The 18,918-nt window shown below is 33.5% G+C and overlaps 1 protein-coding gene and 1 non-coding gene across 2 annotated transcripts; one reads left to right on the forward strand and one right to left on the reverse strand.

The window, feature by feature from the left end:
- Positions 1 to 7,100: 7,100 nt before the first annotated feature.
- Positions 7,101 to 12,448, reverse strand: LOC104701539 (floral homeotic protein APETALA 1-like). The gene is made up of 8 exons (XM_010417237.2): positions 12,011 to 12,448; positions 10,526 to 10,604; positions 10,367 to 10,431; positions 10,163 to 10,262; positions 9,897 to 9,938; positions 9,757 to 9,798; positions 7,947 to 8,101; positions 7,101 to 7,508 (listed from the first exon to the last, which is right to left on the reverse strand). The coding sequence occupies exons 1-8, from the start codon at positions 12,193 to 12,195 to the stop codon at positions 7,406 to 7,408; spliced, it is 771 nt and encodes a 256-aa protein (XP_010415539.1). The 5' UTR covers positions 12,196 to 12,448; the 3' UTR covers positions 7,101 to 7,405.
- A 3,638-nt stretch (positions 12,449 to 16,086) lies between these two features.
- Positions 16,087 to 16,160, forward strand: TRNAI-AAU (transfer RNA isoleucine (anticodon AAU)). Its single transcript has one exon. It is a non-coding gene; the product is annotated as a tRNA-Ile (tRNA).
- The last annotated feature ends 2,758 nt before the right edge of the window (positions 16,161 to 18,918 follow it).

Below are 18,918 nucleotides of genomic sequence, written 5' to 3' on the forward strand. Positions count from 1 at the left end.
TGTTGGGTCTGTGAAGAGAAAAGAGGGTTTTCTTCCTGGAAGAACTGAGTCAAACCCCAAGCATGCTTGCAATGCCATATCAGTGAGGGATGAAGAAGTTGATGAAATTGCTTCTGCAGAACTGGGAGAGCAATCCACCAATTTCTCGACTTCAGATGATGGTGTCGATCGACACCACCTGGGTGTCGGTCGACACTCATCTCAGACAGAACCTGAAGTTACAATATCTTCGGTTCCAACAGCTGCTGAAAGGGTGTACCAACCGAAGATTCTTTTTCCTAAGCCAAGAAGGTCCAAGCAGGAGATGGAGGAAGCTAGATGCAAGGCAATGATGGATAAGATAATGATTGAGATGCCTTTGGTTAATGCAGTAAAGCTTTCACCATCACTTAAGCGGTATGTGAAGAGAATGGTATGAAATGGTTTGAGCCCTAAGGAAGGAGCACTACTTACAAAAGATGTTAGTGCAATTCTGTTAAACCAGCATGTTCAAAGAAAGAAAGCGAAGAAGCAAGAGGTGGTTGTCTCTGAGAAAGTGAGTGCAATGATCCAGAGTAGGACTGCTAAGAAGTTACCAGATCCTGGAAGTTTTGTGTTAGATTGCTCTATCTCCACAGGAAAGTTTGCTTACTCACTCTGTGATCTAGGTTCTAGTATCAACTTGATGCCACATTCTGTTGCTGTGAAACTTGGGATGACATAATTCAAACCAACCAAGATATCTCTTATCTTAACTGATAGATCACAGAAGATCCCTGAAGGTGTTTTAGAGGATATTCCAATTAAAGTTGGAAATTTCATGATTCCCACTGACTTTGTGGTGCTGAAGTATGATAAAGAGCCTAGTGATCCTCTCATGTTAGGAAGATCTTTCTTGGCTATAGCTGGTGCTATCATTGATGTGAAGAAGGGAAATATAGCACTGAATGTGGAGGGTTTAAGTATGAACTTTGAGATGGATAAGCTGAGGAGAGCTCCTACCATTGATGGACAGACATTTTTAGTTGAGAAGATTGCTGAGAAAAGCTGCAAAGAAGCAAATACACGAGCATCAGGCTCATTGTCGATCGACACACCATCAATGTCGATCGACACCCCTCCACATCTGAGCCAAACCTTGTCCAACACTGATGCTCCAAGTCATGAAGCTGTTTCCAAACAGAAGATTTCCCCCTCTACACTCCAGAGTCCTCCGGTAAAGCCAAGGTATACATCTTCTTTATCCAAACCTCCTCCTCTCACCAATAAGACCGTCAAAGGAAATAAAAGCAGATGCACCATACCCAAGTCTCGCCCTGGTCCTGTTTCTCATGTCCTTGGTTGACCTCACTCTTCTACTGCTTATACACCACCTTGGATGATGAGACATTCCTCTCGGCAGCATTCAATGCCACGTTCTGATCCACCAGACGCCTGAGCTCCAACACAGTTAAGCTAATGACTGAAAACAAGCGTTTAGTGGGAGGCAACACACTCTTAGGTTTTTCTTTTTTCATTTTGAGTCATTTTTTATTTTTACTTTGAGTCAGTTTGAATTAGTGTTGAATTATGAACTTCTATCTATCATGTTGCGTTTAATCTTGTGTTTGAGTGATTCTTAGTAGTGCTACCATCCAAAGATTGAGAAGGGACACAAATTATCAACAACTGTTGGATTTCTGGGCGTAACACTATGCAGACACAGAGGGTGTCGACCGATACCATTATTGGTGTCGCTCGACACCATCATCACAGATGAGTTAATCCGATTTTGGTTCATACTTTCAATACTCTTTCATTTTGTTTATTTTTCTTTACCTTTCCTCTTACTTGATAACACTGGGGACAATGTTGTTTAAGACTGGGGGAGGTTAGTACTAACTACTAACATTAGTTTTTGTTTCTAGTGTGTCAAAACCGTATTTTTGTTTTTATTGACTCAAATTTTTCAAAATTATGTTGGGGACTATGATTTTTCTTTTTAGTGTTGTGTCTTGGTTGATTAATGCTGCAGATTGAATCCACAAATCCGACTAATGAAAAGTCCAATGGCTGACCAGTTAACCAGATACATCCGGATTTCCAACAGAATCCATAAAAGCCCGAGGTAACTTCTGCACTTTTCTTTTTAAATCATCATGGAGATTGATGTTCATAGAGCTTGACTCCTTGTTCATACCTGACAAGTAAGATTTCAGAAAAAAAAATGGTACTCCTCTCCCTTATTTAAGTTTGAAAGATTTTTCCTGAGAGCTTTGTTTTAAAAAAATGAGTGAATAAAAGATGAGGTGATTTTGATCAGTTTAGAGAGGTAGGTAAATTACTAGTGACCTCATTATTCTACTCTTGAGTCAAATGATCACATAAAGTCTGGAAGCGAGGGGTAGGTAAATTACCGATGACCCCATTATCGCCTACATCTTTGAGAAAAAAAAGAAGAAGTAAAAAAAAACAGCAAAGCAAAGCTCAAATGGAAGATAAGAATAGAATAAGTCTAGGGGAGAGAAAGAGTACCACATGTTGTACAAGTTATATCTTGCTTGTTATGGTATAGTACGAGAATGAGTCTAGAAGGTTCTTGATATTGATCAAATTGATGAGACCCACCGATGAAGGCTTAATGGAGGAAGTAGTGGAATTTGGTTTGAATTTGGGATGCTACGAATGTTAACAGAGAAGTACATGGTGGTTCGATTTGGATTTTTCTGCTAAGCATATGGATTATGGTTTGGATGATCATGGCGTTACCTTAGAGAGAAAAGGAGTTTTCGCGTTTTCAAACCTCTTTCATAAGTCTAAGTTTTTGTTTTGCTTGAGGGCAAGCAAAGGCTAAGTCTGGGGGATTTGATATATCATGATTTTTACGGTTTTTATCCATGATATAAAGTGTGCTCTTTAAGTATTTTGATTTGTTTTCTATGATGTTTTTGAGTCTTTACAGATTTTATAGGATTTTGGCATGAAAGGAGCAAAAATGAGCAATTAGAGGGATTTTGGAGCAAATCAGCTAAGGAAGAGAACTTGGAGCCGAGGAAGGATGAGAGTGTTGATCGACACTTCCTTAGCATCGATCGACACCCTGTTTAGCCGAGAGAGAAGCAAGTTTTAGAAGTTTACAAATTTGCCCGAAGTTTTCCATATTTGCATCATTAGTCCCTAGACGTGTTTTAGGACATATATATAGTGTTTTTAGGTTTTAGAAACCCTTAAGATTTATTCTAGCAAGTTTTAAGATTTATTCTAGCAAGTTTTATTTTCTGCAACCCTGAGAGATTTTTGAGAGCTTTTGGGAGAGAGAGATCTGAACTCCTTGTAGAGAGAAGAATTCCTGAACTCATTCTTATACTTTTGATATCTATTGCTTATTATTCAGAATTATGTTTTGTTCTTCATGGAATATGTCTGAGTAGTTTGCTTGTTAGGTTCAGGGTTTTTCACAGGGATTTTATGATTTATTAGATCTGTTTATTTAGGATTCATTATCTTTCTAAATCTTCATTATAGGTTGTTCTTCATATTAATCCTTGATTGGCCATCTATAATTAATAACCTAGGAAAATCAATTCCTGATAAAACCTTTTGATGAGCAAAATTACCTCTTGCAAAGAGATTTGATTTAGTAATTTTGTGAACAATCTAAACCTGTTTTCAAAGCTGATTTTTAACCTAGAATTTTCCAAAGAGATTTGGATTTTCTGGTTTTAAATTTAGATAATATCTGCAGTGAGAACTGATTTATTTTACAAAAGGGTTTTGAGTTCTAGATCTGACTTTAATTGCTTGAATCCTATTTAATTATTGATTTAATATTTTGTAATTTCCTGAGAAATTCCCTAGACCTAGCTTTTTGATCCCTTGAATTTTCACAGTTTTTATTTAATATTTTGCCTTGCTTTTCTTATTTAAATCAACTTGTTTAGCGTAATCATAAAACTCCATAATTTATTGTGTAAACTTGAGTCCTTGTGGAATTTGATCCCTAAGTACTACAGTGATCTCTTAATTTGAGAGAGTAGCTCTAGGGTTTAATTTGAGCATATCAATAACCATACTCTCTTTGTTGATATCCAAAACGACCACTGTTAAACCGACCACGTCCTCTGCCGCGACCACGACCCGGACCTCTTCCTCTACCTCCTTCATATGAAAATTCTTGTGGCTGAAAAGTTGAGTTAGCAAACATGAGTTTATTTTGAGCCGTTTCCTGCGAGATTTCCTCCTCACAGATACGCTCCTCATAAGTTTTCAATCTGCCAACGATGTCTTCAAAAGTGGTTGTGTTGAGATCAAGAAATTGCTCAAGGGCTGCTATTATTTGTATGTATCTTGCTCTTGGTAAACTTTTGAGAAATTTCTTGACAATCTTTGGTTCTTCAATAGTCGCACCTAAGGATGCTGATTTGAAAGAAATTTCAGAGAGTTTACCGACAAAATCATTGATGGTGTCAGTTTCTTTCATCTTTAACATGTCAACCTCAGCCATAAATGTCAGCTGTCTCGCCTCTTTCACCTTGTCTGCACCAAGGTTCCTTGATTTGATAGCTTCCCAGACAGCTTTGGAGGTTTTTTGATCACCGACCTGTAGGATTAGTGATTCTGCTATGGATTGAAACAATAAAGCCCTCGCAAGATCATTCTTCTCTGTATCATCTGATCCTGGGTCGATTGTTTCCCAAACTTTGTTTACTCGCAGCAACACAATCATTCTCATGGACCAAACAATGTAGTTAGCACTATTCAGCATCGAACATTGTATTGTCGAAGGACCTCCTTCCTTCGGTTTATTGGTGGTTGTGGCCAATTCACTCATGGTTTTTTTAGAACCTGGAAGCTCTGATGCCAAATTTAGGTTCTAGAAAGAAAGATTAAGAACAAAAGTATGTTATAAGAATAACTCTCTTATATAAATATGCTTAAAGAAATTCACTCAAAACTTTAAGCTCTTACAAACTCTCAAGCTCAATCTTTTTCTCCCTAAAACTATGTGTCTTATGCAGACCTTAACACCTCCTTTTATATAAAACACCAAAACAAAATCCTACTAGGAATCACCCTATGTTTAGATAACTCCTAAACATATTTAACATTTATCTCTTTAATCATAACTCAATTAGGAAACCTCTTGTAAACTTCAAGCTTATCCAACAAAAGTATCACCTACACCAAAAGCAACCTTGGCAAAAAAAATTAAAAACAATGTTACAATAGCGTTAGAAGTGGGAAATGGGTGATTAACGAAACCAAAGTGAGACGAGTGATTGCCAGCATCGTCTAGGTCCTCTTGCGGTGATTATGTTCCTTATCTCGCAGTCGATGAATTTGAATAAGAGCTGGTGAGCAAGCCTGCTGGAGTTGTGAAGGATGTTACTTCGATTTCTCCATATATTATAAACCACCACCCGAGCTGAAAGCTTTCGAAGCAGAGAGGGAGCATTCAAGGTAGTGCGTCGAGTCCACGAGAGTCCACATTGAGTCCACGAAAGATTTCTCTATTTTCCAATTTCATTCTCTCCTTTCATCCTTATATGATTTTATTTGTTTTTAAAATTATTTTATTACATAAAACATATGTATAATAATAATACAAATTTTTCGCATATGTTGTAATTTGATTTTTTTTTTAAACAGACGTATATTACTCAATTGCTTTTTAAAAAAAAATTGTATGTATAACATCCCACATCGGGTGGAAATTTTAGAAAAAGAACGATTATAAATAAGACTAATTAATATGCTTAAGGTACGAATTTATATGGCAGGACGGTTTGGATCGATTTTAATATAAATTTAAATTATTATTAATTTGGTGCTACAACAAGGGTAGCTCATCTTTTTATTATTTTGTTAACACCATTAATATTAAATATTATACATATTTAAAATAATTATATTATGATTATGTGTAACGCCCCGACTGCCACCTCTCAGTGGACCCCATGTCCACTCCCAGTCCATGGGTCCACCTTCTTTAATGGGCTTCACGTCTTCTCACTAGGCTTGTGAGCCCATCTATATCCGACGGTCGGTTTGCTACGTCCGAGAGGCTTTAAAGACTTGTTACCGTCCCTACAAATCACCACATAATCTTTCCCTGTGTTTTGTCCTCACTCGAACAGTTCCGACAGTCACTTCCCCGAAGGTCACCCATCCTGAGAGTACTCCATCTCAAGCACGCTTAACTCTGGAGTTCTCTCAGGACCCTTGACCGAAAATATAAGTGCATTTTGGTGATATAGGTGGTCAAATCAATTCTTTTAAACCTCTTCGCAAGTCTTTGAAACTGGGGTGTCACATTATGTGAAAAATAAATTATCGTGTGGTATAGCACATATTAAATGCTAGAATTAACAATCAAATACAACTATATAAATACATTCTTAAACATCATATAAAACAAATAAAATTAACTAAAAATTACAACTTTAAATTTAATAATTTTAGTAAAAATATACCGAAGATTAAAATCTAATTGATACAAAATTGCTATACATTTTAACAGAGCTGCTCAAGAGTGAAAAATAACATTTTGAATAAAAACATTTGGAGTTACTCAAGAGCTACTAAAAACATTTTGAGTAATAACATAGCTCGTGGGCCACTGAAGAGTAAAAACATTTTGAGTTACTCAAGAGTTGCATTTTTCACTCAAAAGTGAAATCCAAGATGAAAAATACAACTGAACTCAAATTTCATACTTAGAAATCCAAAATAATATATTGATAACATTTATGAGTTAACATGAATTAGACTCATAACTCAACTTAAATCATTGATAGTTTTGATACTCTATATATGTTACCAGTCACACAGAATGCGGTACATGACTCCAAGGATAATATTTATGGTGAGTGGGGCTGGGGGGGATGGCAGAGAGTACGTTCACTACATCTAAAATGGCTATATTTGTGAAGATAAAATTTACAAACTAATCAGCATCTAGGACAGGTAGATTAAATCACAGTTATTGCCTTACTGGTTTATTTTTACTTCCAGACTAAATCGCAGCTTTCGGTTAGTCCACAACTAGTTAAACATTAATGGATTCGATTTTGGTTTGTGTTTATAAGACCCAAACACTAAAGCTGGCTTGTTGTAATAACGAGCACTCTTGCCACTTCTAATTTAATGCAACAAAAATTCATAAATAGAAAAGGTCCGATCAATTAAGTTCTCGTTCATTCTCTCCGACCTTCAAATACATTACAATTTTGCCTCATATTGAAGCAAAAAAAACTCAAGAAAATTACAAAGAAAACGGAGCTAGCTAATTTATATATATATATATATGATGATGATGATATAAGAAAATGGGACTTGCCAGAATATATTAATTAGTTGGATGAAAAGAACCTAGCCACTAATTTATATGTATGTGGCTAATTGTTTTTATTGTTGACGATTATAAAATTATATTTATGGAAATGCTTCATGCTGCGAAGCAGCCAAGGTTGCAGTTGTAAACGGGTTCAAGAGTCAGATCGAGATCGTTCCTCCTCATTGCCATTGGATCTTCTTCTTGATACAGACCACTGCATTCACAAGATGATATGTATGAAAGGGTATAAAAAAATTCATGTTTCATCGTACAATAAAGATTTTTTTGATTAAAAGTCCACTTTAAAATGTAAAAGAAATAAGTTTATTTATCTAACAAACTCTGATTTTACTATAAACACATAAACCAACAGCAACAACAAAAAACGAGCTGATCCCAATTGTTTCTTAGGCTTTTGGCCACCATTACATTTACCTTTTCCACGACACGTACTGTATAATTTCGTTTGGCGACCATTGCATTAACTTACGCAATGTTTCTCAGTAAAGCTCTAAATTCAAGATCATGTATATCTACTCCACTTAAACTTCGAACACAGAAACTATAACTTACAACACGTAACTAGCTTGCATAGCATATCTGGTTAAATGTAATACTTAAAAACAAGAGAGAATTAGTAAAATTCAGTTACCCCATGTTGAGAAAAGGAGATGGCTGATGAGAAAGCATGTAAGGATGCTGGATTTGGTGCTGCTGCGGTGGTGGAGGTGGAGGCATATTGTGGCCATGATTCTGCTGATCCCACTGCTCTTGTTGAGCCCTAAGAATTTTTTCCCTCTCCTTGATCTGCCAATTTTCAGGTTTCACAAACCAAGTTCTTACCACTTTCCAAACAGAAATTACATTACATGTCAATTTACAATTAATTCTGTGCAAATTTTCTATTTTGAATTTATGTAATTATCTAATCATTATCAATTTCCGATAACCGTTACTACATTGAATGAATTCTCTACACGGTTGCACTCATGCAATGAACTCTTATATAACCTCTTTCCAACAACAAAAAAAGAAACACTCTTACATAAGTATATATATTTTTCAAATATGGAGTAGTGTCTATATTCTCATAAATAGATTACCAAACATAATTACGTTACATCTCAATTTACAAATAATTCTCTGCACAATTGCATCATGCAATGAACATTTATATAAGTGTAAACATATATATATATATATATATATATATATATATATATATATATCCCCTTTATAATAAAACGGAAGTACACAACATTGTATTGTAGACTATATAATTTTAATAAATTGGTTACAAATAGGTTATACATTAATGATAGATTAATTGGTTACAAATAGGTTATACCAAAAATCTCAAAGAGAATATTTTAAAGAATCATATTATCTAACTTACCATATTAATTTCCTTTATTAAATTATTCATCAAATAAAATCTTTTGCTATCTAACTTAACATATTAATTTGTTAACTACAATTATACTTCACCTTTCATTTTTATATATGAGTCTATTTTGTGAAACAAATAAATTATCCTATTATTTATTATAAATAAAAAATAATTTTATTTTCGGATATATCATAAGTTGAATTTTTAAAAATAAATATAAATTGTTCAATCTATAAAATTTTCAAACTTTAGTAATATTATTCTTTAAATATAATATCTATTAAATTAAAAGTTTTACTGAGTAACGGATCAAAATTTGAATATTTAAATTCAAATTTACAAAATTATGTCTTATAATGACATTTAAGTGATGTAGAATATATATTGTTGAAATAATTTCACATATATAACCTAATACAACATATTAAATTTTTATTTTAAAATATAAAATATACAAAATTTTGTATAAAATAAATTTAACCAATGTTATAACACGGTTAATTATCTAGAATCATTAACAATATAAAACTTACAAAAAATATGTGTCTTTTTCAAGCCATCATATTTAGCATATGATTTTATTGCATAATTTTTTATCTAAAAATTTTTTTAAAAACAATCACATAAATTATATTTTATATAAAAATTACAATATAAATAAAATGAATTTCAAGTCGTGCTCTTGATCTAGTATATATGTTATTAAGTAAAAGTAGTAGGAGTCTATATGCAGACAAATTATATATAGATGACCTAAGCAGAATGATGGGACGACATTTCAAAATTCACATGTTTATATTCAATCCGAGAGACAACCTTAAAACTAAACGGACAAAGGCCATCTACGTACAGGCTGATGATTATATCAATGAATAGACAACATCTAGGCTTATATAAATAAACTACAAACATTTTTTGATTTTTGATTTTTCTTTAATGGTGCCAAAGTTAAGTGGAGATATGAAGATCTCGTAGGTATAGCTTCGCTGGAAGTGTGGAGTAAAACAGTGGAAGGTAACAGTAATGCAATGGGACAACATGTTGATGAAAGATAAATGATGACACGTGTTACCTGTTTGGAAAGCATGCTGTTTTGTTCCTGTATGGCCTTCTCCTGTACATTTCCGAAACGGCACGATTGTTAAATTTCCCTATACGTTTCTTACGAGTAGTTTCTCTATCAGACATACATTGGATAGAGTTTTTGCATACCTTTCTTTGGAGCTCATTGATGGACTCGTACATAAGTTGGTTCTGCAAACACACAGATCACATTAACAAACCATTACTTTGGTGATAGGAGTCTTAGACACAACGTAATTCATCATTTGAACAAACCTCTCTAGGCTTATTTATACCAACGTGATATTGATTATGTACTCATACACATATGTATTTGAATGTTCACATATAATAACTAACACTTGTAAATTTTTAAGTTATATAGATATGTTCAACGAAATAGGAGAAGGCAATACTTTTCTAGAGCGGATGTGCTTTAGAGCAGTGTCAAGCTGCTGCTCCAGATGCTGGAGCTCCTTAGGGCTCATTGCTTGCAAGTCTTCACCAAGATAATGCCTGAATTTGCATAGCGTTCATGCATTTTAATTCACATTAATGCTACCAGTTTTAATATTATATATTCATTTGTGCCTTAAAATGTGTGGAGTGTAAGTGTGTACCTCTGGTTTCTCTCCAAAAGCTCAATCTTAGCCTTAAGCCTGTTATACTCCATTGACCAGTTCGTCTGCGTATCACAAGTTTTATACAAATAGAATTCATTAACACTATAGATTGATATTATATATTTATCTGAGTTAAAAGGAGAGACGTTGATATACATTGACGTCGGACTCAGGTGCAATAAGCTGTCTCTCGGCGTAAGAGTACCTCTCATAGCGTTCAAGTATCTTCTCCATACTGTTCAATCCACAGAATTAGGTAGCTTCATATATGCCATCAACCACTAAATTATTATCATATATATAGATTATACACATCTATCTATGCATAGTTATATACGAAAAGTAAGTAAATCATGTACGATGCTCGTGTTTTCATGACGTTTTAGGGTAAATCTAGCTAGGTATCAGTGATAGTTTTATGCCTTAAACCAGGATTTCCTATATCAAATTATTGAAACCCTGTACCAATTTAAAAACAGTAAGAACCATAATTAACCCTATGCCTTTAGCTTAGAGTTCTAACTGAGGTTTATAATACTGTACAGGAAAATCTTGTTAGAACACACAATATTGTACAATATATTATAATCTGGTCAATATATCATTTTCTTCAGAACAAGAATAATATTTATAAAAAAAATAAAAGAAAGAAGAACAGCTGTTGCCTATTGGAGCTAATTTTGACCATCGGTAAGAAGCCGATTTTAGGATTGAGTTAGTTCTTTTTATGGATCCCCAGAGGTCAAAGACTCTCTACTGAGATTTGACATCTTTTTTTCAGCTTTTTAAAAAAATTCTAATTCAAATATAAAAAACACTTAAGTTAAAATATAATACTAGATATTTCATATTACGAGTACATATTCTCCTAAGCGCGAGTGAAAATTAAACATTTTCTTTGCTTAGATTTGCAAAAGCAATTATGAAGACACAGCTGTCAGAATTAACAAAATCCGTTTAAGGCATAAAAAACTCTAGTTCGTACGTTAAGCCATTCATTCTTCTATATTGTATATATCTCGATTTGAGATCCTTATATTTCTAGCTAACATTTCATTATTCTCGTTTGATCGTAATCCGTTGTAAAAAATGAAAAAAAAAAAAAAAAAAAAAAAAAAAAAAACATTACATTTAATAATCGAATTCATAGCCCTAAGAGCGTGGGACGACACTAATAAAAAATTTATTTTCTTATTATGAAATCGAATAAAACTTAGATCTGTAAGTTTTTGAAAGAAATGGCTACATGGCTAGGGGAACAAAAGATTAATAACGAGTTTAAGGCTTAAAACCCTAGCTCATTAAAGATTAAAACATATATACACCCTTCTACATGCTCTAAAATTTGACAAAATGATGCTTATGCACATATGTTAATATAGTTATAGTTAGGGTTCACTTCACTCCAGGGCCTAAACTTTTGATCTTCTGATTTATACAAATACAAAAGTAGTATCAAACATTTTCAGACAAATCATTTACAAATTTGATTTGAAGCCCTAGAGAATACATAAATTAAAGCAGTAGCTAATAATTAGGGCAAATCAAGTAGTGTCAATTTAAGGGACAAACAAAAGGAAATAAAGTAGTGTCAAATTAAGATTTTTGGTTGAAAAAAAAGAAAGAATTAATTGAAGTTACCAAGAATCAGTGGAGTATTCGAAGAGTTTCCCCTTATGGGAGAAGACAACAAGAGCAACTTCAGCATCACAGAGAACAGAGATCTCATGAGCTTTCTTCAAAAGACCAGCTCTTCTTTTCGAGAATGTCACTTGTCTATTGATCTTGTTCTCTATCCTCTTCAATTGAACCCTACCCCTTCCCATTTGATCCTTTTTTAAGAAACTTCTTACTCTAAAAGAACCAAACAAAACAAAGACCCCTAAGAAGAAACTACAAGAGAGAGATAATAGAAGAGCTCAGACTTTGATATGATCCAATTAGGAAAGTTTTTCTTTCCTTCCTTTATAAGAAGACTTGTGTTTGAGCCTCGGGATCTTTATTTATGGAGAGATTTGGGTAAGAGTGGTTTTAGGGAAAAAGCTAAAGCTGGTTTCTCTCGTTTGCAAAAACCATAGTGGTTTCTTAAGGATTTGCGTGTCGATTTATCATTGGTGAATTTTGTACTATTGTTGTCGGGTCCATATTTTTTTTTTTTACCAAAATTTTCGGACAAATAGATATAAAATAAAAATTTGATTATCGACGTCTCGTGAAGAGATCACTGGTCAGAGGTAGAAGTAACATTGTACGGACCACTGGTCCTTCCCCAAGTGTCACCTTCACTTTGCATTGACGGCGGAGATTTCCCTGTAGATCTACGAAACATAATCTGAACCAACAAAAATATCTATTTAATTTCCTTTTTATCAAAATTTCCTATACACTATTCATTTGGAATAACGTGAGAACCCTTTTGTTTTATCAAATTTGTTTATTTATATTTAATGTTCTCAGCTGTAACAGTGTAGTACAAATAGACCTTTTTTTTGGGCAATAGATGTTTTTGGTAGAGCTGAGAACCAAATTGACAACTGTGTAATGTATTGCGTCGACGGATTTGTACACAGGATTTAAGGAGAAAAAGTGGAAGAAGAAGAAGAAGAAGAAGAATAGTACGTATTCAAGCCCGGCCGATAAAGTATTTTGTAAAGATTAATTTGTTCAATGTTGTCTGTACTAATTAAGCTTTTGATGATCAGGACACAGATCAATTGAGTATGTGCTTTGTTGCTAGTTAAACTCAAGTTTGTGGTAAGTTACAAATAACTTCGCTTTCAAACAATCCATACATACATTATTTGATGTCAATTCATATAATGATAAACAACAGAAAATCTTTGTGCCGGCTTGTTTTATGAAAAACTTGGTTCAATTTGCTTCAACACTTCTTCTACAATGAATTTTAGTTGTAATAGTCTTCTTCTCTTTTGAGATCTTCAGTGGTAAGGAAAAAAACAAACAAAGCCGGCAGTTGCTTAAGGCATATATAGGTAGGCATTAGCTTTAGATAACAATATAATTAAGTGAAAGCTGGACCACAATTCATAATTTCTTTGTTAGTCAAGTGTTCCTGTTTTAGTTGATTACTTTAAATATCTCCGATTGAAGACTAATTGATTGATTGTTCTTGTCAAAAATAATATTTTCTTTTTTAATTTGAATTATCTTATATTTTTCAGATTAAGACATTCTTTACAACTAATGCTTACGTAATTATCGTCTCATGAAAACAATCATACTAAATTTAGAAAATTACAAAAAAAAATTGTAATCTAATGAAAAACTATTCCAAAAGTATTAAGTTCTAAGTGCCACATGAACTATGCTTAAAAAGGTGTAGATTGTATTTTAATCTCGAATTATATATATAGATATCATATGTATTTTCTTGTAGCAGTTATATTATTAAAACTGGTATGGTATGACCATAGATACTTGAAATGGTCGTGGTTACATAACCAAATTTAAACATGTACGTCCTGAGATTTGAAAAGATACATAAGTTATAAGATAGTATACCATATATATGTATGGTAGATCATGAGCAAAAGTAGTAAGCAGCAAAAGAAAAAGTAGAAACAAAACAAACTGAGCAAAACTAAAAGAATCTAAGCTCGTGGCCTTGAAGACAACATCCCAATAATATCCATTATCTTCGCCTTTGTTACATCTCCACCCTTCTTTTTTCCCCCATCAAATATCCTTTTTCTACTTCCTTTCATTTTATTATTCGATGTAAACGTACATGTTTTATATACATTAATATCTCGATCCACTTAACTGTATCTTAGATTCTCCAATACTAAAAATGATTACTTCTCGTTAGAAGCACGTAATAAGCTCTATCTTCATTGTCCCATTTCCCAGATATTAGTCATTATCCGGAGTGGTTTTAGAAAATATATAGAACACATAAAAGCATACATAGTCGCTTTGAGGCAGATCCCAAGAGGCCAATAATAGTCTTTGATCGAGGTGTGTGTCCAACTCGAGAAAAAAAAATGAAGGCAAGGAGATTTATTAATGAGAGATCTTTGTAGACACGAGAGTTGTGACTTGTGAGGTTGCTTTGTATCACGGTGACGCAATTTTTTTTTTTTTTACTCAGTATTAACATATTGGATTTAAACTCAACATCCGAAGGTTAAATAAATAAGAATCAACATCTATAATCTACAAATGTGATAGAATCAACATCTATATCGGATTTGGTTGTCTAAAGTACTCAAAAACATCTAAAATATCTAAAAATTAGGTATATTTTTTATCTAAATATACTAAAAATAGTTGTAATACATGAAAATATTTAAATATCCAAAAATATCCAAAAATTTAGACTTTTAGACACCTAAGTTTTTACAACTTGTAAGTATTACTAAGATATTATTACTATGTATTTATATTTTGGGTATGTTCAGATATCTATTCGTATTTCGGTTCGGATCGAGTTCGGATTCGGATTTTCGGATCTTGAAATTTAGAATCCGTTCAAATATTTCTAAATTTTTGGTTCAGATCAGATCAGATTTTTAGGCTAAGATTCGGATCGGGTTTTTTTTGAATCTTATATTATGCCCAGGGCCTAGGATAGTGAGTCTTTTAGTGAAGAATTTATCTGGATAATCCAGTTTGCAAGCGGTTTTAAAAATAGATAAAATTAAAGAAGAGGTTCGATAATTAATTTATTCTAACAATAATTTCTTTGTTCGAATCAGAATTTTTTTTTTTGTTTTTTGGTTCAACAGAAGACCAGATTAAAATATATCTCAATCTCTATTATTTTAAAATATATATATAGCAAGATCGCTTGTTGTGAACATATGTACAGTTAATTCAATTATGTATACGGGAGAAATGAATGAAGAGCATAGGTGTCTTAGTTAAGTCTCTATCATAGAGTAAGTTGGGTCCAATCCAGCCACATCAAATGTCCAATTAATGTACACATCATTAGTTTTTAAGCCCCACCATTCGATACATACACAGCTACATACATGTTTATATGCATGTGTATCTTTAGAAAGGTCTCAACATATATAAAATTCATAAATTAAACTGAAACCTTATCAATTCGTAAAACAAATCTTGATAAGTTCATGTTATAATGAAAGATGTAATTTCTAATGGGATTCGTATAGTTGAGATTTGCTTTTGAAATCTTTATCAGTTCTATTAATATTTTTCTTACAGAAACAAACATTGTTGCAATTTTAAGAAAAAAATATATATATTAGTATTTTCAATCGCATTGAACAAAATCACACATAAGAGAAGTACATATGTTGGTGTGCACACCAAAAAAAAAAAAAAAAAAAAAAAAAAAAAGAAAGAAAGAAAGAAGAGAAGTACATATGAATGTGATGTATACGCAGCATCTATGTTGATGCTATCTTCTAACCACCACGTTCAGTATATCTCCTTCTTGTTGCACTTACACCAGAAAACCTCTATATTTCATTTTCAGACCTCTCTTTCCTTAGAGGCGTAGATCTTGAAATAAAGCAAATGGTCTCGTCAGGTAACAAAAAAAAAAAAAGTTGTTAGTTTTCTAGATTTTCTCAATGTACCCAAAAAAATATAGTATTGCTCAAATTTAGGTCTGTGAGAGACTTTGGATAGTTTTGCCCCAAATTGTATGTCAAGGCCCAACTTAGCTGATGATCAAAGCCTATAAGTTTAGAATAAGTAATTTACTTATTACATGTTCTTCAAGAGGCCTATTAGCTCAGTTGGTTAGAGCGTCGTGCTAATAACGCGAAGGTCACAGGTTCGATCCCTGTATAGGCCACTTTTCCATTTAATTTTTGGACAACGTCGTTCTAACTTCCTACACATCAATATTTATACATTTCATTTTCTTTCCACTCAATGGTCTCTCACTCCTAGAGTTTTTGCGTGAACTAATAACAAAAATGTTCATGAGCTAAAAATTGTCCTATCCATAAATAGGAAAGAGAAAAACATTGTAATCCCTTCTAATGCTTTTTTTTTAACAAGACTTTAACTTAACTACAAATTCACTTCCACAAATTTTAGATAATAAAAGAATTTAGATTGAATGTTATGGAACTCTTACCGTTTGTTTATCAAAAACCAATATGTGAGATATGAGAAACCAAGTCGTGGTGAGCAGGTAATTCCAAATATATATAATTTTCATGTTAAGTCATGGGTCTTAAATAACAAAAATATTTGTAAGCTGAAAATGTTCTGTGCATAAATAGTAAAAATATAATATTGTAACATCTTGTGTTTTTAACTCCAAATTCACTTCCACATAATAGAAATTTCTAAACGACCAATTTTTCAAATAACAAAAGAATATATGAGCCAAAGGTTCAGCACTTTTACGGTCGCATGAGAACCAAGTCGTGGTGGGTTGGTGATTCTTGCTTGAAATGTGAAATCTTCATGTAGATAGATCTTAAGATCTATATAGGTTATGTGGATCACGTACATTTAAGAAAAAGTTTGCATTTTTATACCTTGATCACACCTGTATAAATTTTTGACAGCAAGAACACTCTGAACTTTGTGGGTGTTGAAAAATTAGTTTGGTGTTCGTTTTAAGATTTCTCCGTCTTAATTTTTTTTTTAAAACATGTTAAAAAGATTATAATATTTTTTGGAAACAAAATATTTCCAAATAATGATTTTTTGCGTGTTCGTAAAAATGGGTGGATGGATCTTGTTTGGCTAATGGCAACAAACACGAAGAGGCAATCTATTTATGTAAACAAAACAAAAAACGCGAAAAGGCAGAAGCCAATCTGGTAAATAATTCAAAGCCAATCTGGTAAATAATTCAACGCCACTCCTTCCATATCTTTGTTCATTCATACACACTTATCTTATCATCTTCATTCATACTCCAAATTCACTTATCTTATCATCTTCGGACTGGGATGTTTGATCCCAAAAGTAATGAAACTAATATTTGTCTGATCCCAAAGGTTGAAGTGCCTAAAAGATTGGCAAAATTGAGGCCTATTAATTTGTGTTATGTGAGTTATAAGATCATTTCAAAAAAAATTTGTTTTTTAGGTTAAAGAAGATTTTGCCCTCAATTATTTCTGAAATACAATCGGCCTTTGTTTCTGGTCGATTAATCACCGATAATATCCTGGTGGCCCAAAAGATGTTTCATGGTTTACAGACCAATAGGATGTGTAGTTTGGATTTTTTGGCTTTCAAAACGGATATGAGCAAAGTCTATGACCGTGTTGAATGGGATTTCCTGAAGGCAGTCTTAATTAGATTAGGCTTTGATTATAGATGGATTTCTTGGATAATGTGGTGTGGGAGTTCGGCTTTCTATCAAGTGTTTCTTAATGGTCAACCCCGTGGTTCCATTTCGCCAAGACGGGACTTGCGACAGGGGGATCCTTTATCCCCTTACTTGTTTATTCTTTGTACTGAGGTTTTGATAGCTAATATCAAAAAGGCAGAGAGGGAGGAAAAAATTTTGGGTGTTAAGATTGCCCGTGATTCGCCCCCTATTTCTCATTTGCTTTTTACGGATGATAGTCTGTTTTTCTGTAAAGCGGATGAAGAACAATGTTCAACGGTCATGAATATCATAGGCAACTATGGTAAAGCATCCGGTCAGGAGATAAATTTGGACAAATCCTCTATTATGTTTGGTAAAAAGGTGACTTCAGAGGTAAAGGACAGGGTAAAATCTGTCATTGGAATCTCCAAGGAAGGGGGTATGGGTTCCTATTTGGGAATTCCTGAGAGTCTCAAAGGATCAAGAGTTCAAGTCTTCGGTTACGTTCGAGATAGGTTGAATGACCGGGTGAATGGTTGGACAGCAAAAATTTTATCTAAGGGAGGGAAGGAAGTATTACTAAAGTCGGTGGCTTTGGATCTTTCTACGCATGTTATGTCTTGCTTCAAACTCCCTCAAGGCTTAACGACCAAATTGACGAGTGCAATTTCAAATTTCTGGTGGAGCTCTGATGGGAAAGAGCGGGGGCTTCATTAGGTGGCTTGGGATAAAATGTGTAGAGATAAATCTGAGGGAGGTTTACGATTTTGGGATTTGGAGACTTTCAATGATGCCTTATTGGCTAAACAGTATTGGCGTTTAATACAGTTTCTGAATTCCTTGTTTGCTCAAGTGTTTCGAGGTTGATATTTCAGAAATAAACATCCGTTGATGGCAGAAAAACCTTATTCACCCTCCTTTGGGTGTAGAAGTATTTTCTCAACAAAAAGCTTAGTGGAAAAAGGTGCACGATGGACGGTTGGGTCAGAGTCTAACATTTTGGTTTGGCGTGATCTCTGGATTCCTGATCAGCATCCTCGACCTGCAAACGGTAGGGGACGACAACTACACCCAAATCTAATGGTAAATCATTTTATTAATCCACGGACTAAAGAGTGGCATTTACCTATCATTCATGAATTTATGGATACGGAGGATATTCAAACTATTAAGAGTTTGCCTATTAGCAAAAATTTTAAGCCATATCGATTGGTGTGGCATTATACAAAATCTGGTCGATACTTCAGTTAAGTCAGGTTATAAGGTAGCTCAGGCT

This window comes from Camelina sativa, chromosome 7 (assembly GCF_030686135.1).
Source record: "Camelina sativa cultivar CO46 ecotype springtype chromosome 7, ASM3068613v1".
Lineage (NCBI taxonomy): Eukaryota > Viridiplantae > Streptophyta > Magnoliopsida > Brassicales > Brassicaceae > Camelina > Camelina sativa.

Excerpts from the sequence above, each read along its gene's own strand:
- LOC104701539 (XM_010417237.2), bottom strand. The coding sequence starts at position 12,195 with ATGGGAAGGGGTAGGGTTCAATTGAAGAGGATAGAGAACAAGATCAAT. Across the intron at positions 9,799-9,896 it reads TCAATGAGCTCCAAAGAAAG|GAGAAGGCCATACAGGAACA; the intron begins GTATGCAAAAAC and ends GGAAATGTACAG. Across the intron at positions 7,509-7,946 it reads TCTCCTTTTCTCAACATGGG|TGGTCTGTATCAAGAAGAAG; the intron begins GTAACTGAATTT and ends TTGTGAATGCAG.